This window comes from Heptranchias perlo, chromosome 31 (assembly GCF_035084215.1).
Source record: "Heptranchias perlo isolate sHepPer1 chromosome 31, sHepPer1.hap1, whole genome shotgun sequence".
Classification (NCBI taxonomy): Eukaryota; Metazoa; Chordata; class Chondrichthyes; order Hexanchiformes; family Hexanchidae; genus Heptranchias; species Heptranchias perlo.
This window is the reverse complement of record NC_090355.1, coordinates 24,203,917-24,230,933: the sequence shown is the minus strand read 5'-3', so window position 1 is coordinate 24,230,933 and position 27,017 is coordinate 24,203,917. Positions and strand designations below refer to the sequence as shown.

General features: G+C 41.4%; 2 protein-coding genes across 3 annotated transcripts in view; one reads left to right on the top strand and one right to left on the bottom strand.

Annotated features, from left to right (window-relative positions):
• slc2a8 (solute carrier family 2 member 8) overlaps nt 1-844 on the bottom strand; it is a 29,432-nt gene extending 28,588 nt beyond the window's left edge. Inside the window, exon 1 of the mRNA XM_067969749.1 lies at nt 258-844. Within this exon, the coding sequence (XP_067825850.1) occupies nt 258-331 (74 nt within the window). The 5' untranslated portion in view covers nt 332-844. The remainder of the gene's footprint in view (nt 1-257) is intronic.
• A 389-nt stretch (nt 845-1,233) lies between these two features.
• On the top strand, nt 1,234-27,017 carry fbxw2 (F-box and WD repeat domain containing 2). 2 transcript variants are annotated; one of them, XM_067969747.1, is made up of 8 exons: nt 1,234-1,418; nt 13,655-14,164; nt 14,367-14,471; nt 16,065-16,259; nt 17,399-17,532; nt 18,974-19,060; nt 22,470-22,639; nt 24,882-27,017. In XM_067969747.1, the coding sequence occupies exons 2-8, from the start codon at nt 13,657-13,659 to the stop codon at nt 25,168-25,170; spliced, it is 1,488 nt and encodes a 495-aa protein (XP_067825848.1). In that variant the 5' UTR covers nt 1,234-1,418; nt 13,655-13,656; the 3' UTR covers nt 25,171-27,017. The 2 variants fall into 2 exon arrangements, with proteins under 2 accessions (XP_067825848.1, XP_067825849.1); XM_067969748.1 differs by lacking the exon at nt 14,367-14,471 and having other exon boundaries at nt 1,237-1,418.

Sequence of the window (27,017 nt, the reverse complement as noted above, 5' to 3'; positions counted from 1 at the left end):
TTCCTAAAGTGTGGTGCTCAGAATTGAACACAATACTCCAGCTGAGGCCTAACCAGTGTTTTATAAAGGTTTAGCATAACTTCCTTGCTTTTGTATTCTATGCCTCTATTAATAAAACCCAGGATCCCCTATCAATGAACTTAGAACATCGCGTGAGTGTCTTAAACGCAATTTATGTGCAACACTTATCGCATTGTAACACTCTAATCCAAAAATAGTCACTATGATTTTTTTTAAAATGCAGCTGGGACACTCACTTGAAGTATTGCTCTTCCTCGCTGTCAATAACTGCAGCTGGTTCCAAGAGTGGCCTGTACTCTTCAGTAGTCATTGTCTGGCGCGGTGCTGCTAACTCGGCAGAGACTAATGTAAGGAGCTCTTACAACACCAGGTTATAGTCCAACCGCTTTATTGGGAATCGCAAGCTTTCGGAGCTTTCCTCCTTCGTCAGGTGAGAGACTGAAGGAGGAGCAGCGCCACTGGGGGACTGGCGATCGGGCACGAGAGGAGCTGCTGCTGCGCACGTGACCCGGGGGGGTCAGGCGTTTGATCACAGTCTTTCGCCCTTTGCTCTGCTGCATCAGCTGCCATCGAGAACGCTGGCACCTGCCAGCCAGCCGACCGACCACGAACTCCTGCCTTCCCTCCTCCTCCTCCCACACCCCCTGTCTGAGCAGACCGGATACCATTCTTTGCCTTCGTCAGGCGGCAGCCATCGCCCTGAGCTACCGGACTGCGCCACTCTTCCCTTCTCCCGCCTTCCACTCAACCGCTCCGTCTCGAGCTCCACTTTCGAATCTCACGCTACGCAGCAGCTCGGCGACTCACTCTCTCTCTCTCTCTCTCTCCCGTCACGGTCATGCGCACAATCGCTAATGGTACTATGCCTGGTTTAGAAGGGGCGCCGCCATCATTGATACAGGCCAACAAAATCCCTCTCCTCACACCCATGGCCCCTTCTCCCTCCAACATATATGAAACACTACTTTTTTTTTTCCCCCCCCCGTTGTATTAAATGCCTTAACCTCACTCCACGGTGAAGCAAGGAGCTCTTCCCCGTTATTTTTCAATTATTGCGAAAAAAAAACTACAACTGCGCACGCGTGTTTCGTGCAAGCGGCGTGAGATAGACTGGTTTCCAGCAGCGTCACCGGCGCGCGGCCAATGAGCGGGGCGGGGGAGGTGATGCATTGTCCGCGCGCCAGCGCGTCGGACTCGAAAGTTAGCGAACGCGCAAGCGCGGCGATCTTGTTACGTAATTTCCGGCCGTATCAAACTTGGACTTGTCCCTCTTATTTCTCTCTCTCTCTCTCTCTCCCCCCATGAAGATGCGGGAGGCAGCAGGGGCCGTGTGAAGAACGAATGTCCTCCGCCGGATCGGTGGCAACGGCAACTATGGTTAAATTATTCAGGAAATGGTAAGTTGGGTCAGGTACACCAGGCCCTGATGCTGTTATTTAATGTTTTAAAGAGAGAACTTTTTTTTTTGTTGGTGTGATGCGATGGTTGGGGGGTTGGGGGGTTGTTTACATAGACCGGTTTACTGACAGCCCCTTTCAGGGCGATGGGTAGGCACAGTGTCATTTGGGCAATCGAATTTGCTGCTCTTGTTTTACTTTCTGTTATTTTGGAGCTTATCTTATGCAATAATGTTTGTTAGCGGATGCCTCCTGAGTTAGTAATAAAAAAAAACCAGAAAATGCTGGAATTACTCAGCAGGTCAGGTCGGGCAGCACCCGTGGAAGGAGAACTACAGTTAACGTTTCAGGTTCAGAACGGGAAGAAGTTTGCGACTTGACAGTTTTTAAGCGAGTACAGAGGCAGGGGAGGTCTGTGATTTTTAAATGATAAGGGATGATGGAGCAGGGCAAAAGGGACAAGTAAAGAAACAAAAGATATGGGTCTAGAGGAGCTGTGAATGGCAACAGTAGAACCATTACCAGCCTGAAAAAAATAGGAGCAGTGGTTATATGTTATTGAGGTCAGAGTGGGAGAGGGACGGAGAATTAAAATGGAAGCGACTGGAAGCTCAGGGTTACACTTGCAGACTGAGCAGAGGTGTTCAGCAGAACCATCACCCAATCTGCGTTTGGTCTTCCCAGTTTTGAAGAGACTGCATCGTGAGCAGCGAATACTGTATATTAAATTGAAAGAGATGCAAGTAAATCGCTGTTTCACCTGGAAGGAGTGTTTGGGGGCCTGGATGGTGGGAAGGGAGGAGGTGAAAGGACTAACCTCCTAAGTTAGTATTGTTTATATATCTGCTGTCTTTTTAAAGAAATCAGGCATTTCTCTCAACATCACAAAAGGAAACCTCATTCATACTTGGAAAAAGAAAATAATGGTTATATTGGAAAATAAATAAACATGAGAAGTTTAGATTGGGCAGAGGAACCATGGGAGTTCTACACCTCCCTTGAAATGTTAGACTTTCACTAAGAATGTGCCTGGAGTCGAAGTTGGTGTATGTAATAGATGAACAAACTCAACTTGTATACTCTTGTTCCACTGTTAAAGTTTAAAAGGATTTGGCCGAAGAGTTTAAGCATTTTTTTTTTAAAAGTAGCTTCCAATCAAGTAATAATGAAATCAGCAACTTTACTTGAGATATATTAAACTTATGGTTGGAATAATATGCTTTTCTCAATGCTATAATACCATATCTGTTACTAATGCAGTTATTCAGGCTAAACCTCTCATTGCTGTAATGTATTTTTGAATGGTACATTCCCTGACGTTCCTCGCAAAGTTAGCGGACTAATTCTGAACATTGGCTTTAATTAGAAATTCCAAATATATGGCACTGGGAGATGTAGTCGGTTAGCTGCTGGGATTTGGGTTTCAATCCAATTCAGACCCCCCCCCCCCCCCCACTTTAGAGCTGTATGTAGGGCAGGTACAATCCTGTTCTTGGGTGTGGGTACATAGCACAAAACTGACGACAGTGTGTTTCTTGGCCTGTATAAATGGTTGGTGTTGGAAATTGAAAAATTCACACTGGGTAAAACAACATCTTGTTAAGCAATGAAATGTTTGAAAGTGGACACTGAACAGAAAGTAAGAGAGAAGCTACGGAAGGTGGATAGAGAGGTAGCAAGGTGAAGAAGTATAGGGAGAGAATTCCTGAATGCAGGCTGAGTACAGCTGGAGTGTGGTTTTGGGGGTGGGGGGGATGTGTGTGGTGAGAGGGGGACATATACACAGTAAGCCAGAGTCAAAAAGTGGAGATATGCGCAGGACACAAGCTAAATAAGATTCAGAAGTTGGTTGGGTCCGGCTGTGAAAGAATGAGTATTTTTGATATTGAAATACTGGGGATGTTGGCAAAGATGAGGGTGATGAGTATGTTGGATAGGATGCAGGCCACAGAATTCTGGTTGAATTGGAGTTTGTGTAGAGGGGGCAGGTGTTCCAAAAAAAAAATTGAACCTTGAGGTGACAAAGTTTTAAACGATGGTGCATTTAGTGGCAGAGGTGACGACAAGCAGACTTGGCAATGGACTGGATATGGTGTTTGAACATAACTCCTGGGTCAGACATATAGGCTGATTTCAGCCTGAGCAAGGAGGGGTGAAAGGAAATGGAATCGGTGTCAGAGGTGCAAAGTTGAACTGGGTGGCTTTGGTGCTGGTGATTTTTTGAGTTCAATAAAGTTGTAGTTCATCTGAGGCTGAACGTTGACAGGCAGTCAACACAGTAATGTTCATGGAGGTTAGTTTCTGAATTTGGGGATACGGCAGGTGGGGCAGAATAAAATTTTACTTTTCATCTGGTCGTCTTGTATATGTTTGTGAAGCTTTGCATTCATGGAGTGCCTGAAGTAGAAAGTGTTCCATTCCAGCACTCTCATTGCTGACCTCGATGAACATAACCACCTTCTCACCTCAAAAACTTTTATTTAAAAAAAAATGCTTCAAATGTCCGTTTTTTTCTAGTGGAACCCCTCTTCTTTCTAAACAGTGAAAGCAAATAGATGTTTAATTGTTGCATTATTGCACTGATTTCCCTTTCATGATGGCCTCCAACAACAGAATGCTCATTACTAATGGAACAAATCATTAAATTATGCATACTATCGACTAAAACAAAATTCTTTGGAGATACCCTGGGGTTCGTGATCATAAGTTGTTCCTGCTTCATTCCCAAACCATGATAATCTGTTACACACAAACCACGGTGGTAATTTTCTGACTTTGTACTCCCAGCCTTGTTCACTGGGAGCACGTATTGGAAATTCAGGCACACTATGCATAAGACTATTAATTTAAATGGTTAGAAATCATGTGCAGCAAATCCTTGAATTTCCAATATATGGGAGGCTCACCACCAGGAACATTGAAGTTGTAAATTATCCCAATATCTGTATAATTTAGCTTTTTGAGCTGCAAAATAATCCCCTTGCATGCTCCTATGAATGATTTTTGTCATGATATCTCATTAGTCTGACAGTTTTCAATTGTGACACGGTATTTAGCTGTCATTGATGATGTTTTCATTTTATTGAGGGAACAGTATATCCTGCTTGTTACAAATGAGTGGTGTACTTTTTTTTGCTTCACAAGGTTGGAAACTCTGTTTGCCCATCTGATGTTGAATGCCCTTCATGATGCTGCATATTTAGCACCATAATGATGTCAGATAGTCATTACATACTTCAGTGTGATGTAACGGTCTTTTAAATTTTATTTTTGAAAACAGGCAATTGAAAGCATAAGATTATTAACCATATCTTTCCTTTTGTTTAAACAACAACTTGGAGTTAGCCATCCTCTTCCAAAGACGGGGGAGAAATGATATAAAGCTTGTACACAAGTACACACAACCCTTGATCACAAAAAACTATGGTCACCTTTCCCTTCATTTTGAAGAATGCCCCAAACATAAGGCGATTGTGTTCTTGGTTGTGCTTCCACAGGATAATTTATTCTAAAGAGAAATGGACAGTTTTATATTTGCCCTCTCATGATTCGAGGCCAAGATGAGTTGATTGCTGCCTCGGGCATTTTCTATGGCTACCTGGCAAGTCAGTAGTTCGGAGTTTTGGGTAATTTTGCTGGACTATAATTTTTCAAGTTCCAAAATTAGCCAGTGGCATAGATACATTTATGGCTGCCCTGTTCAGTGGGAACTTGATCCAACTTCATGAGTAAACTTTGCACAAAGCTGTGACTTTGAGACTAGATTAGCAATAAAACTTTACCTGGTTAGAACACAAGACTACCTCGCCCTTGTTCTTGAAGTAGTGAGTCAACAGCTGTGGAGTTAGCTAGACACCTCGATCTTTATCCTGTGAAGACGCTCAGTTCCTGAATTGCTGACCAGGACTCCTGATGTAACAATGTTGTCATCACGTTTATTAGATTTATTGATTGTTCTGTATAGGGAGGATCATACTTTAGCCAATATGCTTTAATGATGTGCAATATGCATCTTTGGTGATGCTCTTTAATTCATTTATATTGATATGACCAGTACCACCACAAGTACACTTCAGATGCTATATAGCTCAAAATGATTTTTCCAGATACAAGCCAAATCTGCTCTGTGTTTTTCACAGTTCAAGTGGCCATAAGTACAAAAATTTAACATGTATTCAGTTTAACTGGAATCCTGCTGGGTTCTTAACACTGAGGTTTTGACAAAATTTCACATTCATGCACACTGTTGTACTTTACTGAAATCTTAGCCACAACACTGGATCCCATAACAAAACAGAAAAGGCCGGAAACACTCAGCAGGTCAGGCAGCATCTGGGAAAAAACAGGAGCCAGTCAATGTTTCAGACCTTCTGGGTTTTAAGGGTTGAAACATTGACTGACTCCTGTTTTTCCACAGCTGCTGCCTGACCAGTTGAGTATTTCCAGCATTTTGTGTTCTTTTCAGATTTCCAGCATCTGCAGTATTTTGTTTATTGTTTACTATCCATTCCATTATATACAGCTGTGGTTTCTGCAAAGCTTTGCTGTTAAGGCCCTTCTTGGGGTCTCATCCTTCAAATTTCGCTTTTTTGTGACTGGATTGGGATTGATATTACAGTCCCTCCCTTTTCAAACGTGGTCTAGGTTCTCCTTCCCATTCTTCCCGAGCTGATGCAGCTTCTACAGACGTTACTATTCATGGCGATAGCTTTCCATTCAGTTTCAACTCTAAGCCTTAGCAGTCTGTGATCCTTGTGTCATTTAGTATGAGCATTTGGCAGCCTTTGTCCCTATGAAATCTTATCTAAAGAAACCAAGATGAAGGGCTGAGGGCAGGCATCAAGGTTAAAGAGAGTAAAAGCTAAAGGTTTCATTATCTTTATATGCTAAATTCCTGAAAGTTCTATTTTGATGCTGTCTTGTATTTTAAATAGATCGACAACCGTGTTAAAGTAGCACAGACAGGAAACTGAGCTTTATATGTTAACTAAGAAAGAACGTTCATTTATATAGCTCCTGTCATCCCCCGAAGCACTTCAGTGAATCACTTTTGAAGTACAGCAGGCAGATGTGCCAGCGAATTTGCGCACAGCAAGATCCTGCATATAGGACATCAGATAAATGACCAGTTAACCTATCTGTGAAGTGTTGGTTAAGAGATGAGTGTCGGCCAGGACACTGGGAGATCTCCCGACACGATCTTGGCGTAATATCTCATCCGAAAGGCAGCACTTCTGACAATGCAGCACTGCCTCAGTGTTGCAGTGAAGTGTCTGCCTAACTTATGTGCTGAAGTCCTGGAGTGTGATTTGAACCCACGACCTTCTGACTCAGATGAGTGTACAATCAGCTGAACCAAACTGACCACTGGTGTGCCAGAAGTAGTGCAGAGAGAAATTATAAACTGGTAGAATGTCCAGGAATGCCAATAGATGAAGATAATTTATCACTTTCAGTCTTATCTGTGTGCAGTAGCCAGTAAATGCGTTTAAATAAACTGCTCTGTATTGGGAGTGATTTTGTGTGTCTTGCCCTGTTTGTGCTCAAAAGCAGGATAGTAGTGGGTGGAAAATAGAATTAATGCTGCTCTGAGAACTCTGGGGGAGATAATTCCCGACGACTGGAGCTGCCGTCTGAAACAAGCGGGAGCCTCGTGAATAAATGCAAAATGTAGTCATAATGTTACGCTAGTACCATTTCCTCATCTTGCTTTCCAACTAATGCCACTTCCTAATTCCACCTACAAACCATGTGCACCAAGTTCTGAGGCAGTCATTTCACAAGCAATCCTCAGCTGCTGCAGGTAAAGCTGTATGGAGCTTAGACATATTTCTTGCATTAGCTTGTGGCTATTTTGTCATTAAAGTTATTGTACTTGTCACTGTTGTAGGCTCTGAACTGTAAAGGGATTTCTGGCATTACAGTTGTTTCATAATAGGGGTACTTCTAGGTGACTGATGCCATGTTTGCACAGTCATCACTTTCCCCATGGACATCCTGAAGCAGAAGGATGGGGCCCTGGGGTTCACGTAGATTGTAGGGTTCACCCAAGTCCAAGATGTCCTTGCACCCAAGTCACCTTGTGGGCTCCTTCACACAGTGAAACTGTCTTCATGAATGACCAGGAGTACCACTTAATTAATGTTCAACTGGTGTGTGTTGACTGGCAGGCATCATGCAGGTCCATGTCTGCTTTCCTGGCAACTGCCTTAATGCTTTTATATTGTATCACTCATCCATTCTCCCACTGTTGTGCAACACAGTAATCCCCTGCTCACCTGGTTTATGACATCTCTTAGGAACCCAAGATCAACAGCAGAACTTCACAACAGTCAGATTGTTGGGTCTACTAGAGCCCTCGTCAAGCAGACCATTAGAGTCCTGAAACAATGATTCAGATGTCTGGGCAGGCCTAGTGGCATCCTGCAATGCAGCCCAGTAAGAATGTACCGTATGGCTGTGCTGTGCTGCATTGCTTTGCTCTGCACAGTGGAGTCACCATTGAGGAGGCGCTTCAGCATGATGTGGGAGAGTACACTGATGGTGAGGAAGCAGGAGGAATCCAATTGTTGCATGCATCCAGAGCAGTTCAGCAGCAGCAGCAGCTCATTGAAGAGAGCTCCAACTGAGAAATTTGTGCTCCCTTGCATTAACAGTCATGTCCAACATATGTCCCAGTCCTTCCACTGGAATCTACCCAAATACCAAAATTACTATTCATGTGATGCAACATCAATGGCTACTACAGGAACACTCTCCGCATACAAAGTTTTCAAATCACATTGTAGTTTTAATGGCTTACAGAAAGGCCTACATATTGTCATCCCAGTGAGAGCCCCCAGTGCTGTTATAAAGTGCTCTTTTTACCTACTCTATTGCTTCAACGAGGTGTTCTCCCAATGGCTGCAATGTGGGTTGCTATGGTTCGTTCAGGGTCTCATGAGATGTTGATCAGTGACCTCTAGGAGCTCAGGCCTGAAAGGGCCCAGCTGCAGAGTGCATCAGCCTGCTATCTGCTGGACCAGACTGGCTTGGCTTGCTTTTTGGCACCAGAATGAGTTTTGGTTCTAGGTGGTTTCAAGAGTACAGAAATGTCATGGGAGATGGCACTATTTTCCATTCCCATTGCATAGCTGCTACTGGGCTCCAGATAAGAGAACCTACTGTTCAGCAGGAGAGCAGACTCTAGGAGACCAGTGATCTAATTGAAGCCGCTATCCATTTGATCTCCAAGTCTGTTCAAGGCAGAGAAGATGGTTGAACCCAGAGCGTTCATGGCTTGAGTATGAGACATACTATTACTAGGGTCACCAACTGCTGTGGGGATGGGGATGCTTGACTGCAATAGGTGTCAAGGTGACTACTTGCTCTGTAGTTGACTGCAGAATGTTGATGCCATATGTGAGAGCCCCAAGTGGTTAGTGGACTCCACCATTCCATCTAACATGTTTTGGCAGATCCCTGGCAGGCAATCCAGTGATTGCTGGAGCACAGAAATATATTTTTAAATGCTGGGACCCTGAATCTTGCATTTGTGTCCTCTTCAGCAGAACTAGGATGTGCACTGGCCCTCCAGTTAGCTCTTCCCTTGGCCTTCCTTGCCACTTCCATTTGCTCCTGCTATGCTAGTGCTTGGCATGATGAGAACGAGCGATAGTGCATCATCATCGGTTTGTCTGGCATTGGTGTCCAAGTCTTCTGATTGACCTAGAAAAAAGGGGAGGAGGATAAGAGTGAGGATGTAATTTTGATGGCAAGCACTTGCCAGATCACCGGCAGCACTATGCCACACCAGCTTGTCGTGCTCAGGAGATGAATGACTACGTGACTGACAGAGTTAAGTAGAATGACACAAGGTAGGGAAGGTGCCAACAAACCCTGCCTCTAGCTTCTTCATCTCAAGACTGCTGTGACTTCTCCGTATGTCATCGGTGGCCTCTTTCATAGGGGTGAATGTTTGTAGACTGGCAGTGCCTCCCTCCTGTTGTGTGCAGTCTTCTCCTGTAAAAAGAGTAGAAGTGGGTAAATGTGTGTCCTGGGCAAGGACTTTCAACCTTTGTCATGTATGTTCCAATTTATCATTGTGTGCATGATGCAAGGTAGAAAATGTGGCCAAATAGAGACATTGTTGTGAGGGCAGTAGCAGCTTTTGAGAGTATGAGTATAAGTAGAAAGGAGGCACATGAATGCCTCCCTCCTGATTTATGCACAACCATGGAAGTAGGAAAGGGAAGGATTGATTGTGTAGAGGTGACGGTAGAGAAGGAATGAGATGTGAGGGGGAATCTGGTGAAATCATTAAATTTCTTTCTGCACTGCAGCCGGGTCCTGGAGGAAAATGTTCCTCGCATTCACATGCTGACTGTGGCCATCTGAGGGGAAGAGGACCTCTCTCCTCTGACAAACGTGCTCCACTAGAAATTCCACAACTGTATCTGAAAATCTCTGAGTCCTACTGGAACTCTTCTTGCAGCTCCACCGCATTGCTTCCCTGCTTTGGCCCCCCAAAAATACTTCCTCTTTAAGCTGCTATAACCGCTTGAAAGCTTGTAGCAGTGATCAATTTCCTGCTTCCTATTTGATGAGCCGCCTATTGGAACCACATATCAAGCAGGCAGCTTGCCTACCATGTGCAAATTAGGGGCGACCCAGAGACTGGGGCCGGTCCAATGGCCACTTCTTTAGATGTCCGTTGCTCTCTCCCTGTCCATCTCTTGCCGGCTTCACAGCAGGAGGCCAAAATTGATCCCAGTTTTTTTTGACCGATTTATCCAAAAACATACTGGGCCAAATTTTGCTGCAGCAGGGCATCTATTGGCATCTGCTGTTAGTTGGACTTGTCCTTGCACGTTTACGTTTTAAAATTTTTTGCGTGATAAGCTGCTGAAAGTGCGAGCTGATAATGGTGCAGTGAGGGAAACATCTGGGACTTGAGTGAACAGGGCAAGCAACTGTGTATCTCCTTAATCAGATTGAAGGGTTGAGAAATAAACAGCGCAAGGACTGAGAAGGAAGTGTAAATTAGAGTGGGTGAATTCAATGTCAAATCAGGTACAGAGAAAGTGGGAAAGAAAGATTGGATTGAGAGAAAAAAGACAAAGGAAAAGTTTTAAAAAAATCTCCAGTAACAATTAACACCTGAAAGAATGAGACTCCACTCTTGTATTAGTTAATTTTCAGTGCCAGAGAGGTTCATTGGCAGTAATTAACACTTATTACACTGTTAAAAGGGCACTTGCACTTGAAATGACAGACTTAACTTTCTGTGGCGCGTTTAGTTTGTATCTACCATGCAAATACAGGAACGTCACGCTGTTCGGTGCATTTCAATAGTGAATCAGACAGCGCAATGTCGTTTTCACAAAGCTAACAGTCTGCAACTCAGACAGCAACTTTTGGATAGCCTAACCATTATTTTGACAGCAAAATCTAGCCCACTATTAAATTGAAAGACTGACCATTTACATCAGGTCAGCACATTCTTCCTCATTTTGAGTAGCAAATTGCTTGCTAAGCATGTGTGAATGTGTAGACATATCGTCATCATAGTTTTGAAAATATTTAATTATTTATCCCACCATGTCAGCTGTGGCTCAGTGGTAGCACACTCTCCTCAGAGTCTGAAAGCTGTGGATTCAAGTCCCACTCCAGAGACTTGAGCACAAAATCTAGACTGACACTTTTGTGCAGTACTGAGGGAGTGCTGCACTGTTGGAGATGCCATCATTTGGATGAGACATTAAACCGAAGCCCCGCCTGCTCTCTCAAGTTGACGTAAAAGATCCCATGGCACTATTTCGAAGAAGAGCAGGGGAGTTTTGCCCGGTGTCCTGACCAACATCACTTTTTCAAAAAAAAACAGATTATCTGGTCATTTATTGCATTGCTGTTTGTGGGACCTTGCTTTATGCAAATTGGCTGCTGTGTTTCCCTACGTTACAACAGTGACTACATTTTACAAATACTTCATTGGCTGTAAAGTGCTTTTGAGATGCCCTGAGATAGTTAAAGGCGCTATATAAATGAAAGTTACATCGAAACTACAGCACAGAAACGGGTCATTTGGCCCAACTGGTCTATGTCTGCGTTTATGCTCCACATGAGCCTCCTCCCTCCCTACTTCATCTAGCCCTATCAGGATATCCTTCTATTCCTTTCTCTCACATGTGCTTACCTAGCTTCCCCTTAAATGCATCTATGCTATTTGCCTCAACTACTCTTTGTGGTAGCACGTTCCACATTCTTACCACTTTTTGGGTAAAGAAGTTTCTCCCGAATATCCTATCTGATTTAGTAGTGAATAATGTATTTTCTATCTACCCTATCATTATCTTAAAGACCTCCATCAAGTCACCCCTCAGCCTTTTTTTTTTAGAGAAAAGAGCCCCAGCCTGTTCAACTTTTCCTGATAAGTATATCCTCTCAGTTCTGGTATCATCTTTGTGAATCTTTTTTGCACACTCTCTAATGCCTCTACATCCTTTCTATAATATGGAGACCAGAATTGTGCACAATACTTCTGCGGTCTAACCAAAGTTCGTTCTTCTTTGTAGTCAAATGGAAAATAGTGCTTAGGCCAGTTGCTCCAGAGACTCTAATATTTTCAATTAATGTTATCCTGTAGTTTCAATTTTACAAGAACAATGCGAAATCCGGGTGCTTTATTTTATGGTCGATAAGCAGACAGAAGTAGTTGAAACCTGGGATTCTGATAGCGTTCTAAATACAAGAGTGCAGCTTGAACTCTTTACAGTGTCATCAGAAACCAGAGATTCAATTAATTTTTACCAATCTTTAAAATTTTTTTTATAGTCTATACCAGGTAAGGATAATAATTAAAGCAATTGCAGCAACTGGCTGCTCTGTAAAGTAGCTGGAGCAGAATTTGTAATTGCAAATGACAGACAGGGTAATACAAATAAGGTTGATGGAGTACCAGCTGTATAGAAATAAGTGACAAAGTAATTGGTCAGAGTAATACTTTTTTTATGATAACCGAAACAAACAAAACCAATTATTGAAGTTGAATAAATGCTTTTTTTTTTGCAGAGAAACTCTGCCTGTGGAAATATGTTCACAGCTGATTGGAGTCCCGCAGGACTCTGTCTTGGGGCCTCAATTATTCACAATATTTATTAACGACTTAGATGAAGGCATAGAAAGTCTCATATCTAAGTTTGCCGATGACACAAAGATTGGTGGCATTGTAAGCAATGTAGATGAAAACATAAAATTACAAAGCGATATTGATAGATTAGATGAATGGGCAAAATTGTGACAAATGGAATTCAGTGTAGACAAATGTGAGGTCATCCACTTTGGATCAAAAAAGGATAGAACAGGGTACTTTCTAAATGGTAACAAGTTAAAAACAGTGGATGTCCAAAGGGACTTAGAGGTTCAGGTACATAGATCATTGAAGTGTCATGAACAGGTGCAGAAAATAATCAATAAGGCTAATGGAATGCTGGCCTTTATATCTAGAGGACTAGAGTACAAGGGGGCAGAAGTTATGCTGCAGCTATACAAAACCCTGGTTAGACCGCACCTGGAGTACTGTGAGCAGTTCTGGGCACCGCACCTTCGGAAGGACATATTGGCCTTGGAGGGAGTGCAGCGTAGGTTTACTAGAATGATACCTGGACTTCAAGGGTTAAGTTACGAGGAGAGATTACACAAATTGGGGTTGTATTCTCTCGAGTTTAGAAGGTTAAGGGGTGATCTGATCGAAGTTTATAAGATATTAAGGGGAACGGATATGGTGGATAGAGAAACTATTTCCGCTGGTTGGGGATTCTAGGAGTAGGGGGCACAGTCTAAAAATTAGAGCCAGACCTTTCAGGAGCGAGATTAGAAAACCTTTCTACACACAAAAGGTGGTAGAAGTTTGGAACTCTCTTCCTCAAACGGCAATTGATACTAGCTCAATTGCTAAATTTAAATGTGAGATAGATAGCTTTTTGGCAACCAAAGGTATTAAGGGATATGGGCCAAAGGCAGGTATATGGAGCTAGATCACAGACCAGCCATAATCTTATCAAATGGCGGAGCAGGCACGAGGAGCTGAATGGCCTACTCCTGTTCCTATGTGCCTATGACTGCATGCAGCACAATTTCTTTTTTTCTACCCCATCCCCACAAAATGTTTTGGCTGAAATTTTAAACTGTTCTACATATAGTTAGTTATATGTTGCAACTTTAACTACAGACTTAATATGCTCTTTTGTGCTTCACAGGTATGTTGTCACATGGCCATATGGAGAGAAAGGACTTTAATGCATGGCTTGAAACCCTCTCCAGCACATTTATCACCCTGACAGATTCCCAGAAAAATGAGACCCTGGACCACCTGATCAGCTTAAGTGGGGCTGTCCAGCTGAGGCACCTCTCCAACAACCTGGAGACACTTCTAAAACGAGACTTCCTCAAGCTGCTTCCACTGGAGCTTAGTTTTTATCTGTTGAAATGGCTTGACCCACCAACCCTACTCACTTGCTGCCTCGTCTGTAAGCAGTGGAATAAGGTGATAAGTGCCTGTACTGAAGTTTGGCAGGAAGCCTGTCGAACCTTAGGCTGGCAAATTGATGATACGATTCAGGACACACTGCATTGGAAGAGGATTTATCTGAAGGCAGTTAGAAGGGTTAAACAGTTACAGGACAAAGAAGCCTTTGAGACCTCCTCTCTAATTGGCCACAGTGCCAGAGTCTATGCTCTTTATTATAGAGATGGATTGTTGTGTACAGGTCAGTACAACGAAAGATCACCGTTCAAGAACATCTGGAAATAAAACCGCATGCAACATAGAATTTGTGAAAAGTTTATCTTTGCTAAACGTGGGGCTTTTACTGAAATAGCAACCTTAAAATCAAGGAGTAAATTATTTGCAGGATTTTATAGTCAGAAATAAAGATGTTTCCTTGTACTTTATTCTTCCCTTTTTCCCAGGTGTTAGCTGCGACATAGCCTCCTTCAACCAAGGGGACAGGCTGATCTGTGCTGCAGTTTTCTCTACATCTGCTATACAGTTGGTTTTTGGTTATTGGGAAATAGGCGAGTAACCATGTTGGATCTTTTAATTCTCCTCTTCTCTCTCTTTCACCCAATAAAATCAACCCAGATGTAGTTAGACTCTGCCTAGCAGCCTGGCTGAGTGTTCGAATGACTGCCAATCTTGGGAGTCATGTGACTGTTAGAGATTCGGAAATGCTATGCTCACGGTCACCATCCCGCCTGCATCAGTTGTGACTGGTTGTAGTTGTCATTAACCTTGGTATTTGCTGGATGTGCTATAGTCTCCTCAAGACAAGAATTAACTGCAAATAGAATGTTAATGTGACATTAACATTCTTCGGATTGAAATGAGTGAGAAATAGGGTCTCCCCAGGTTTAGAAACCTGCAGGTGAAATGACCTCACCAATATGCAATGGGACTTCCCATCCAGTATTGCCTGATTTTTACCAAAACAAGTTTGATCTGTTTATATCTGCCTGTTGTTGCTTTATTTGTTTTTGGACTGTTTTCAGAGTGTAATCTGATATGGTTTGTGTGGGGTTGGTGTGTGTTCCACTTGTCATTGATACTAATTCATACTCTGTACAGTATATTGTTTGATTAATGGTCTCTTTGCTGAATAGGCACTTGAGAAGGTATAATATTCCCTTAGACACAATGTTGCTTAGAATGAACATGTGCTCTCTACAGACGCTGAATCTGGAGCTGTAACCAGAACAAGCTAAATTTTCCTTCACAGTCCAAAACAACTCTGATCGAGCATTGAGCTATTATTTTCGCCTCAAAATAATTCTGCTTCAGTTATGTAGTTGTAGATAATGTAAATAAAGGGTGCCTACCTTTTTGTTGAAGCCATAACTCCTTTCACTTTGCATTGGCGGGCTATAAGTAGCCTTTACTTATAACCCACCAGGGACACATGGAGCAGTAGGCCTTCAGAGGGCCGTGAGTGAGAGCTGGGATGTAAGTGACCCAAGCTATATTCTGAGCACAATTGATTGACTGTAACTTTAAAAACTAACTTCAGGTGTGTTAATAAAGGTAATTTTAATTGGAAAATACTGCAATTGTAAATGCTCTATGTGGTATTGATACCCCCTTATGCTCTATATAAAGGTGTTTATTTACATATCATGCATTCTGAGACTTTATTATATAGACTCAGTTTGTCCATTCCTTGCATCATCTGAGTCTCTGACTACTTTAACCAGCAATTAATACAAATTTACTGTAACTGGACAAATCTAAATAATGCAGTTTATTTAAAGGTGATTGAAAGCTGCCATTTATCAGCTGCTTTTATTTAGAGGTACAGATTCAGTACCTATATAGAGTACAGGCCTCTAAATAAAGTTAATCATAGGGGAATCTTTTAGCTCAGCTTAAAGTCCGTTGAGCTGAATGTAATGTTGGGTTGCAAGTATAGCTGGGGTTTGGGATGTGTCCAAGTTAGAGAGTGTCACTTCAGAATGATTAAATATCTTGTAGAAATTGGAAATAATGAAAATGAATGCATAATCTATTTGTGTTTTTGTAATTTGATATGCATCATTGCATTGTGAAGTTGTTGTATATTATCATGCACAGTCCTGAAAAGATTAGTGAATTATTTTTTTCTTTTTTAACTACAGGCTCTGATGATCTATCTGCCAAACTCTGGGATGTTTGTACTGGTCAGTGTATATATGGGATCCAGACTCACACATGTGCTGCAGTAAAGTTTGATGAACAGAAACTAGTTACAGGATCGTTTGATAACACAATAGCCTGCTGGGACTGGAGCTCAGGAGCCAAAACCCAAAACTTCCGGGGTCATACAGGAGCAGGTAGCTCATAGCAAAATATCTTTTGTAGATACTGTAATCTTATCCACGCTCCTGCTACATATCCTTCATCAGAGTAAATGTGTAGTGAAATTGCAAGTGGCTGTTAAATTTGAATGTCTGCCACCACCCCATTGTAATACCTGACATACTATGATCTCTAACGTAGTGAACACACAGTTCCCCTAATAAGAGAAACCTTGCAAAGCACCGTTGCTACAACATGGTGTATATGGATTTTTTTTTTATCATGTGGCTGGTGAGAAACATATAGCTCCTACTTGGGCTCTCTCCCAACACTAGCTGTCATGTGTAACTTCATACTCTCCATTCCAAGCACAAATCCTCGTCACCTGCCACAGGGTGTACGTAAGCCGGTGTACTTAAGCCGGTGCACTCATGCACTTGTTGCTTTTTAAGTTGGTGCTCAGAAGGGTGTTGTAATTTAGTATTCACAATTTAAGAGCCTTTGGATTTCTGGAGATCCATTGTCCATCTGATGTTTTCTTCTCCCCAAATATCTTCTGACATAGTTTTGAGGCCCCATTTGCCACAAGGTGTATTAAGCCCGACTGTTGTATGTAATATTGTAGATCATCCCATATGCTTGAACGTTGATGCACTATGATTTTAAATTCAAGTTACCAACTTACAATGACTTATCTTAAGTCTACTGAATTCTTTCCCTGACTACAGGCTTCAGTCACTTCCTTGCACCAATCCAACAATCTCATCATCCGTTGCAAGTAGAAAGTCGCTTATATCCTAACTGAATGGAACCGACACATTCTGATTATAGAGTTAACCTTACCAGTTGAAAGTAATACTGAAAATAAAGCTGGTACCAGTAATGGGGTCACAATGCACGATGCATCTGTTGAATTATGTTAAAGTAGTATGAGCAGTGACTAGAAAGATTGTCTAGTTTTCATGATCTGATCCAACCCTCTTCTTCCCTCCCCCTCAGCCCCCAAAGGTTCAACCATGTTTCCCTTCATCCCTCCCTGATAACTTGCATCTAGAACATGCGCAAATGTTATGGAAAGCATTGTTGAAAGGCATGTTTTCCTGGCACTTAAGGATGTGTTTTTTTGTTCATTGGCTCTGAAATTTGATCAGTTCTAACATTATAAATTTCTTAGTTTTCAGTGTTGATTATAGTGATGAGCTGGATATCCTGGTCAGTGGGTCTGCAGATTTCACTGTGAAAGTCTGGTCCTTGTCAACAGGAATATGCCTGAACACACTCACTGAACACACTGAATGGGTGACTAAGGTACTATGTGGCACCTTTTGCTTGCAAAGTTGCTTTATTTGTTCTGTTCTTCTATTAATTAAATTTGTTACAATATGAAAATGGCCCTAACTCTGATTTACCATTTGTTGTGGAAGAATTTATATTTTCGATGAATTTTTCTATCCAACATGATAAATACTGGGAATGGAACATTTTCTACTACTAGCATTCAGTATCAATGTTGAACTTTCCTGAGTCAGTTATAACACAATCCTGATGCATTGTAAAGGTCTCTTGTGTCTTGCCACAGCAATGTCCCTGGGAAGAGCAAATTCACTGGTATAAATTCTTCCATCATTCATCCTTGCAGTCCCTTTAAATGCGCTTGTCCACTTGTAGACGAGGGGCTAGTTTGCGATTGCCAAAATTCATTTAATTTTAAAACTGTAAGAGCTAGGAGAGCTGGGATTGGATTTGAAACTCTGAACCCAGAAGTAAAAGGACAAAATACTTATTCCACTATGTCTCCATATCCTTCTCCTCCTTTTCCCTTTTGTTATGTACCTAGTCATCATCATAACTGTGGCTTATAGCACCTTGATCAAAATAAATCACTTCATCTAAATGGACCTGTCATATGAAAACCATATGACTTGCACCATTTCAATATTTACTGACTATTCAGACTTATATACTCTCATCAATGTTGAGAATTTTGTTAACTGTGAAGCTTCAGATCACAACTGACACAGTTGACTGATGAATTAAAGACTTCAGCAGCAACAGTCTTACTGTTGCATAGTCTTAGACAATTGTGAAATTTGAAGAGACGTAGCAAAACTTGATAGTCAGTGTGTGGGCTTAGATTTCTACCATTACAAAAGTGTTAATTATTGCTTTTGATATAAGAAATTGGGTGGTGTTTTGTCTGTCAAGCTTAGAGTGGAAACTGGCTCAGTCATGCATATGTGCCTTTAACCAAGTTTGCCAAAGTTGAATGTGAAACAATATCAAATACTCACTTTCTAACGGTAATGGGTGTAGTATTGGAATTGGTGTATAATAAGCTTCATGTAAAATGGAAGTGGTTCATTATTAGTTGAATGGACCTGATCCATACAGTTTGATTTAATTTTAAGTGCACCTCTTAAAATTTATACATAATTGGATCGCATTGATGGATTTCAGAAAGTTGCTCTAACTTTTTTTTTACAAATTGATTGTCTAGTAAGTGTGTATGAATTTCATTTACATGGTAGTGTATGATGATCTGGTGGCATCTTGGTGAAGGATTCAGTTGTCTGCTGTATTATTGCAGTCTTTATTTAAAATCAAAAGACAGAGGGTAATTTTTACAATTATTATACATGATGGGGCCTTGAGTCCAAGCTGTTCAAAATCTTATGACTAGTTACAGTTTTCATAATCCTAATGTGTCCCTCCCTGCCTGTACTTAAGCCTGTTTTCTTTCTTAATGTAGGTGGTTTTACAGGTCAGCCAGGTAGAATCCGTGATGCACAATCCAGGGGACTATATTCTATTAAGTGCAGATAAATATGAAATCAAGGTAACTTTCTTTTTAAAAAGAACAAAAAACTCCCCTCTATTCTCCCATAGCTCCTTTCTACTTCTTCAGTCTTTTCGGCAGTCCTCCAAGATCTCTGCACTTCTCCAATTCTGGCCACTTGCACATCCCTGATTTTCTTTCGCTTCACCATTGGCAGCCATACCTAGGCCCTAAGCTCTGGAATCCCCTGCCCCCAAAACCTCTCTGCCTCTCTAATGCACTCTCCTCCTTTTAAGTTGCTCCTTAAAACCAAGCTTTTGGTCATCTGACCTAATGCCTTTTAATGTGACTCGGTGTCAAATTTTGTCTGATAACGCTCCTGTGAAGCGCTTCGGGATGTTTTACTATGTTAAAGATACTACATAAGTGCAAGTTGTTGTCCTTAGTCACTGATACACTTAATAAATAATGGTTTGCTCTAATTGTATGACTTTCCACATTTCAAGGTTGTTTCAAAAAAATGCAGAGTGGTATGACATTTATTAGTGGTTTGCAACATTTAAATGAAAAAGTGACGTAAAGCCTTGATTTTGCAACAAATGATGGTCAAATCTGGCATTTATTTAGCAGTTGTACACCCATGGATTAGCAGTATGCACCTACATCATGCCATCAGTTGAGAGACCAGCTTTAGCAGTGGAATGGGTTAGCAGCAGTCTGGCCCAGGTTTAGTTCCAATATTCAACTTTGGCTATATTTTGTGAGCAAATTTTGCTGGTTTTCAGCCAGAGCAATGTGTGGGTCACCTTTTATAATATCAGTGTGCCTGGGTGTGGAGGTTGGTCACCATCTCCAAACAAACCCATTGACCAGCATGGAGCAGCAGCTAAAAGACAAGATGGCATAGCAGAAAATAAATCACATATTTATAAAAATGGCTTTGTTATTTTAAGCTTGTGAAATCTAAATGCTAATGACAAGTACAAAATAAATAGTTTTTTTTTTAAAAAGAAAAATCATTGCAATCATTGACTGTTAGTAACTTTGCATGTTTATGGTGAAAGTTTGTGCCTCGGCAGGGAAGGGGGTGAGATGTTAGTGTTTGGGAAATGGAATTTTTTCCCCCCCATTTCCAACAGTGTTTTAATATTCAGCACTCCCAGGATCCAGGCATAGCACAGCTCACTTTATTCTCCATCCCCAGAAGAACACCATCTCTTTCCCCCCACCCCCACGCCCCCCTCTCTCTACTTACTCCCCCACGACCCCCCCCCCTTATTTCCCTGCTTTGCCACCTCTCTCTTCCCCTTCCGTCTCCCTATTGGCACTGAGGCCAGACATACTAATTGTACTGGCTCTCTGCCTACAGTCAGATAACTCTCACTGATAACTTGGTGTCTGTAGCACAGCTGCTTGCTGGATAAACTCACTGAGCTATCTTAGTGCTCCTTTTTTTGCCAGATCGATTTAAGAATTAAGGTTTTGGATCCATTTTATATTTTAAAGTACTTGCACTTGCATGTGCCAATCTGTTTTCAGTTTGCATGACATTCTTGAAGCATACTGTATCCATGAAGTAGACTCTTCCTCTATCTGACAGCTGTTTTTTCCATGGTCATCCTGGGACATGCTCCTCAGATGAAAAGGCTTATATCTGGGTAGAGGACCTGATGTTGGTAAGTCCTTGGAATCTGGCTGTGTGCTATCCCAGTTCCAGTACTGGATTTCTTATGGACCAGGGAACTCTGTTTGTGACAGTCTCGACTGAATTTATCTTTTGTACGCAGAGGCACAAAGCAACACAGCTCCAGCCTCTGCTTAATGAAGAACCTGGTTGGTACTGAGTGCAAGTCTTCAATTATCAAAGGCGTTCACATGTACTCTACTGTCCTAAAACAGAGCATCGGTTTGCATTCTATCCTAAATCCTAGCCATTGCAAACATAATGTGCATAAATCTTTCCTGGTACCGGGGAGAGATGGCTTTGTTACTGATACCACAGCAAATGAAGAACTTGGTACTGAGTATAATGAATCAATACCTTTTTGGCCTTCATCCTTCAGGAGCTTGGGTCCCATATACTTACTATTCATGGATTCATTTCCACCTGGACTGTTGTTGCTGTTTAAAGATGGTCGAAGTGCTGAGGTGCATGCTTATAGAAAATACAGCACAGAAGGAGGCCATTGGCCCATTGTGCCTGTGCTGGCTCTTTGAAAGAGCTATCCACTTAGTCTCACTCTCCTGTTCTTTTCCCTTAGCATGGAAAATTCTCCATTTCAAGTATATATTCAATTCGCTTTTGAAAGTTACTATTGAATCTGCTTCCACCACCCTTTAAAGGCAGTGCATTCCAGATCGTAACAACTCAATGCGTAAAAAAAAAAAATTCTCCTCATCACCCCTTTGGTTCTTTTGCTAATTGTCTTAAATCTGTGTTCTCTGGTTATCGACCCACCCACCGTTGGAAACAGTTTCTGCTCATTTACTCTATCAAAACCTCTCATAATGGTGGAAACTTTGCAGACCATTGGTGCAGCGTTTCTCTGCTATGAATTTGCTAAATGAGGAGCTACCTAAGCATTTACTTAGATTTATACACTCTGGTAACTGCTGTCCGTTCTGAATAAAAATTGCCTGGATCAAGTTTTGGGAGAAGAATATGAGCTGCAATCTTGAGTTCAGATCCTGTTGTTCCATGGTATGGAACTGGAATTCACATTGAATATCTTGCAGGTTTTCTTGTGTTGCACAGTTGTGGAAGGCCATGTCAAGATTACGGCAAGACGCAAGTCACCTGCTCCTGCACTGGTCAGTGTATAAATAAGTTCTAAGCACTACTCTAAGACCTCACTGCATTACATTCAAAGAGTCGCCTCTCTAGGAAAAGGAACTGTTTCTTGCCAGTTCAATTTGCATCATAAGGATGGAAATTTTTTAAAGATCCTCAATTAATGGATTGGGCATACATTCTTGACCTACCATAGAAAAATGTGCTGGAGATGCCCTCTAACAGTATCACTTCAGGAAGGCAGTTAAGGTGTCAAAAGCAGCACTGAAACTATACTTGGGATTTGTCAGGTGAGCAAACTCACTTCAAGGGAATTAATCCTCATTTCCACAGATCAAGATTCCTTGGGGATTCTTAAAGTTAATAGGTGCCACATATTGGCAGTTACCTTATTGCATATTCCCAACAGTGCTTCCAGGTCTTCTTTACAATGGAAAGGATCCAGAGGATTTCCTTCACTGTTTTGTGGAAATGCATCGTTTCAGGTACGTAAGTCAGAGAAACCATTCAGGTAGCCTGGCATGCAGTGCAGAGATAGTTAAGATTTATGTCCTGCCATTATTTTAGCATCATGTATTGGTATTTTTGTGTGCAGACACATTTACAAATACTGCTGTCATTTTTCTGGTAATCGTTCTAATGTATTTAACAACATTTCATTGATTTTTACATTTATAGGTTTGGCCAATTGGGAGAGAGATTAACTGCAAGTGTTTGAAGACTCTTGCTGTGTCAAATGACCGAAGCATATGCCTCCAACCTAGACTGCAGTTTGATGGCAAACACATTGTTTGTGCATCTGACCTAGGATTGTACCAGTGGGATTTTGCCAGTTATGATATTGTCAGGTATTGTGTACTATTGTTTCATTATTGTCAAAACTATCAGGGACATTTTTAATGAAAGTCTTAATTGTCCAGACACGGGAGTGTAGTAGTTATGGTACTGGACTAACAACCCAGGAGTTTAAAAACCACCATGGCAAGTTGTGAAATTGAATTCAATAAACCTGCTAATTTGTGGAAAAAAATAACCATGAAAACTGCCATTTTATCATAAAAACTAATGTCTTTCAGGGAAGGGAACATGGCTCTTCTACCTAGGTTGGCAACACACGACTCCAGGCTCACATTATGTGGTTGACTCAATGTCCTCTGAAGAGGTCTAGCAAACCACTCAGTTGGAAAACAATTGCAAAGAAAGGTGACTAGTCATAGGCCATAAATATGGCTTTGCCAGTGTCATCTACATCTCAAACATTTGTTTGTGGGAGTTGGAAATGCTAAAAAGTTCAGGGAAAAAAAGGAAGTACTGAAGATAAATGGTAAAATAGAGGGTGATCTAACATTTGTACAATTGTGTCAATGAGGTCAGTTTAGAAATGTGGAATTTTTTGGTTGTCATTTAAAATAAAAATGAGCGGTAAATGGAAAACTTATAGTCTGTCCAACAGGATAAAAATGATCAGTGATAAAGATCAAAAATAGCTGACAATAAAAACCTCAAAACAGACTGGTAGAAAGGGGTAACTTTTCAGAAAGAAAGAATATTTGAAATTTTAGCAGGTGGAATTTTCCTTGCAGTTGTAATAATGTAGGTTTCCTTTCAGCAGGAGTTTCTGTTTCATTTAAAATATTGAAAACCCTTTTAGGTCATTTTGTGAGGCTAAAGTTTAACAAATGCAGCTGATTGAGCCCACACAGAAGTTGAACCTCTAATTCTTTTGGATTCTATTTTATATAATTTTATGACTATGCTGACTTACATTTAAAAACAAAACTCCTTTTGTGTATTGGGTATTCCTAAGGGAGGGATGCGAATCACTTTCCATTTCTGGAAACCAGTATCCACATCAAGCATTTCTAAGTCAGGTATAGTATGGTTAGATGGAGGATAAAGCCCCCAACTCTCTCCAAGCATCAGAAGAGCACCTTGTACTGAACCAACCTTTCTATTTCCCACGAGTTATCCTGTGGCCTCTGAATGAGGTTCCCAATTTGGTGTCTTATGGTGTTGAATTAAGGGCAGTTCTGTCCCCAGGCAGAGGAAGGCGATCTTTTGCCCCTTCAGTCTGGGGTGGACTTGAACCCAAGAGCTAGAAGTGAAAAGCCAGTGTTCTCCAGGGGCTATTATGAAGACCAAATCTATTGTCTTCGGTCCCCGCCACAAACTCCGTTCCCCAGCCACTAATTCCATCCTTCTCCCTGGCCATTGTCCGGGGCTGAACCAGACTGTTTGCAACTTTGCCGTCCTATTTGATCCTGAGATGAGCTTCCTCTCCCATCATCAAGATCGCCAACTTCCATTTTTGTAACGTCGCCCGTCTCCGCCCCTGCCTCACCTCACCCATGCCTTGGTTACCTCTAGACTTGACGGTTCCAATGCTCTCCTGGCCGGCCTCCCACCTTGCACCCTCTGTAAACTTGAGCTCATCCAAAACTCTGCTGTCCATATCTTAACTCGCACCAAGTCCCGTTCACCCTTCGCCCCTGTGCTTGCTGACCTACGTTGGCCCCTGGTCTGGCAATGCCTGGATTTTAAAATTCTCAACCTTGTTCTCAACTCTTTTTTTTCTCTTTCTCACACACACACACACACACACACACACTGGCCTCGCCCCCTATCTCTCTAACCTCCTCCAGCCCAATTCTGGCCTCTTGCGCATCCCCGATTTTCATCGCTGCACCATTGGTGGCCGTTCGTTCAGCTGCCTAGGCCCCAACCTACTTTGGCTCCCTACCACCTCTCTCCTCCTTTAAGACGCTCCTTAAAACTTGCCTCTTTGACCAAGCTTTTGGTCACGTGTCCTAACATCTCCTTATGTGGCTCAATCAAATTTTATTTGATAACTCTCCCTGTGAAGTGCTTTGGGACGTTTTACTATGTTAAAGGCGCTATATAAATGCAAGTTGTTGTTGTTGATGTTGACTATAGTAATTCATCAGAGATAGCCGAATTGTAAATTCGTCCAGTTCCTTTCTGATTTTTGAAAAACTCAGTGTTTACAGCGTTGTTCTGTGGTTTTCATTTGTGTCAATACTAGTTACATCTAGATACAGCTTTACCTATTTGGTTTTGTTTTCTTGACAGAGTCATTAGAACTCCTGATTCTACAAATGTTTCCTTGCTGAGCCTGGGAGAAGTCTTTGCTTTGCTCTTTGATAGCCGTTATCTGTACATAATGGACCTAAGGACCGAGAAACTGGTTGGCCGTTGGCCTCTGCCCGCGTACAGGAAATCAAAAAGAGGTTCGAGCTTCCTGGCGGGGGAGACGGCGTGGCTAAACGGACTCAATGGGAAGAATGACTCCGGCCTGGTTTTTGCCACAAGCATGCCAGACCATAGTATTCATTTGGTCCTGTGGAAGGAGAACGGATGAAGAAAAGTATTAAACTGTAGGGCATGGACTGCTTGTGCTGCTGTTTCGAGGACATTACTGAGAATGCAAAATTTTGCATGAACCAAAGTGGCACAGACCTGGCATTCTCACGTGTACAGTACAGTTGATTGCCTTTATTTTTTTTTAAAAAGTCAAATGAAACCAGCATGTTGAAAATTATTTTTACAGCTTAAATCCGTTTGCTTGCAAATTGATGTACCAATACAGGAAGGGAAAAGAAAAAACAGTAATAGCTGTTAAATTTTACATGGCACTGTTTAGAAATTTATTATGAGCCAAGGGTTGAAAATTATGCTTTACAAGCACATTTCAACATAATTAATCTATTGTTTGCAGTATTCTGAACATTCCCTGAATGCCTTCATTTCTTCTGCACCTGACAATATAGATACTGTACTTTTTATATATAAATATTTCCATTCAGGACTTTGCCTTAATGCTTTTAGTAGTGGATGCTCTCAAAGAACATGTTTATAGAACATAAGTAGGTACTTTAAATTTGTCCACATTTTATATTTTGGTATAGTCAGTATTTACAATGATATTTTTATTGAAATTTGCCCATGTTGTCACAGTTGTTAATTATCTTCAATATATTCTTTCTGAAGAAATAGTTGGAAATTTACTTGGTTACTTTGCTCACTGTTAAAGGTTCCATGTTTATAGACTTACAAAGTAGTGTAATGATGAAGTAGTTCCCTTTGCACTTGAGGTTGCTAGGCACTGCATGTTAAGCTGTGTCCATTACAAGTTAAGATGCTGCAATTAAAATTTCAGTATATGGGAGGGGGGTTGTTCTTACCCATTACTCCTTTCCCCTCTCCCCACCCCCCTCAAACCACCCCAAGACTTGGACATCTGCCAATCTAGTCATTAATGCCCCAACTGGATGCTGCAGTCAGGCGGTACCCTGCCTATACTGCTTAGATGGAATTTCTATCTTGCCCAAGTGAGAGTTCTGCACATGTGTGGTTACAAGCTTCATTGCTACCAGTTAAAATTTCAATGTTTTGAGGTGTGGGCAGGGTTATCTGCACTTCAACATTTTTTATTTTTAAAATGCAGGAGGTCCAAGGGACTCTCAGTGCTTTTTAAAATTTGATTTGATAATGCACTGGAGTTATACGAGAGTGTTTTGCACTGCTTTTCTCTGGTGTCAGGTCTGGATTTATAACTGCTCCACAGTGATGCTTAAATTACACCTTAAGTAGCAATATTTTGAATCTTTCTCCTCCCCGAGGAATAGGTAAAGCTCTGGTTGAAAAATGCCCAGACAGGAATAAGAATAATTCATTTGAACATGTCATTTAATTTTGTAACATTCTAGGGTTTAAAAAAAAGTGTTGTCAAGAATTTGCAAAATCTGATTTGAAAAGTAAAGTATAAAGTTATACGTACAACAGCCCACTTGTAGCAAAGTCAACACTTGGATTGAGCAATTTTCTTTGCTGAAGAATTAACATTTTCCCCTTAGGAGATAACTGACATGGTCCAGTGAAGATCTCCCCTTTTTTGCTGCGTACCTTAACCTCCATCATCAGGAAAGTATTTGCTTACCAAACTGTTGACAATTCCATTTCTCTTGTTAATCCCTCCAATTGGAATATTGTTAAGTTTTATGATGCTTAGGCATTTTTGATCATGGCTTCTGGTTTGGATTTGACAAGACTGTTGAGGTGACAGGACAGTGTTGTGTATTTCCTGTCTTCACTTTGTTATGCCGATTATTATGTTCACTTGTGTTTCATTTTTTTGGTTCTGATGTGTGAATTTGAGTATTAATTGCCTCGACAGTTTCAATAAGAACTTTTAAAACCCCTCTTAAA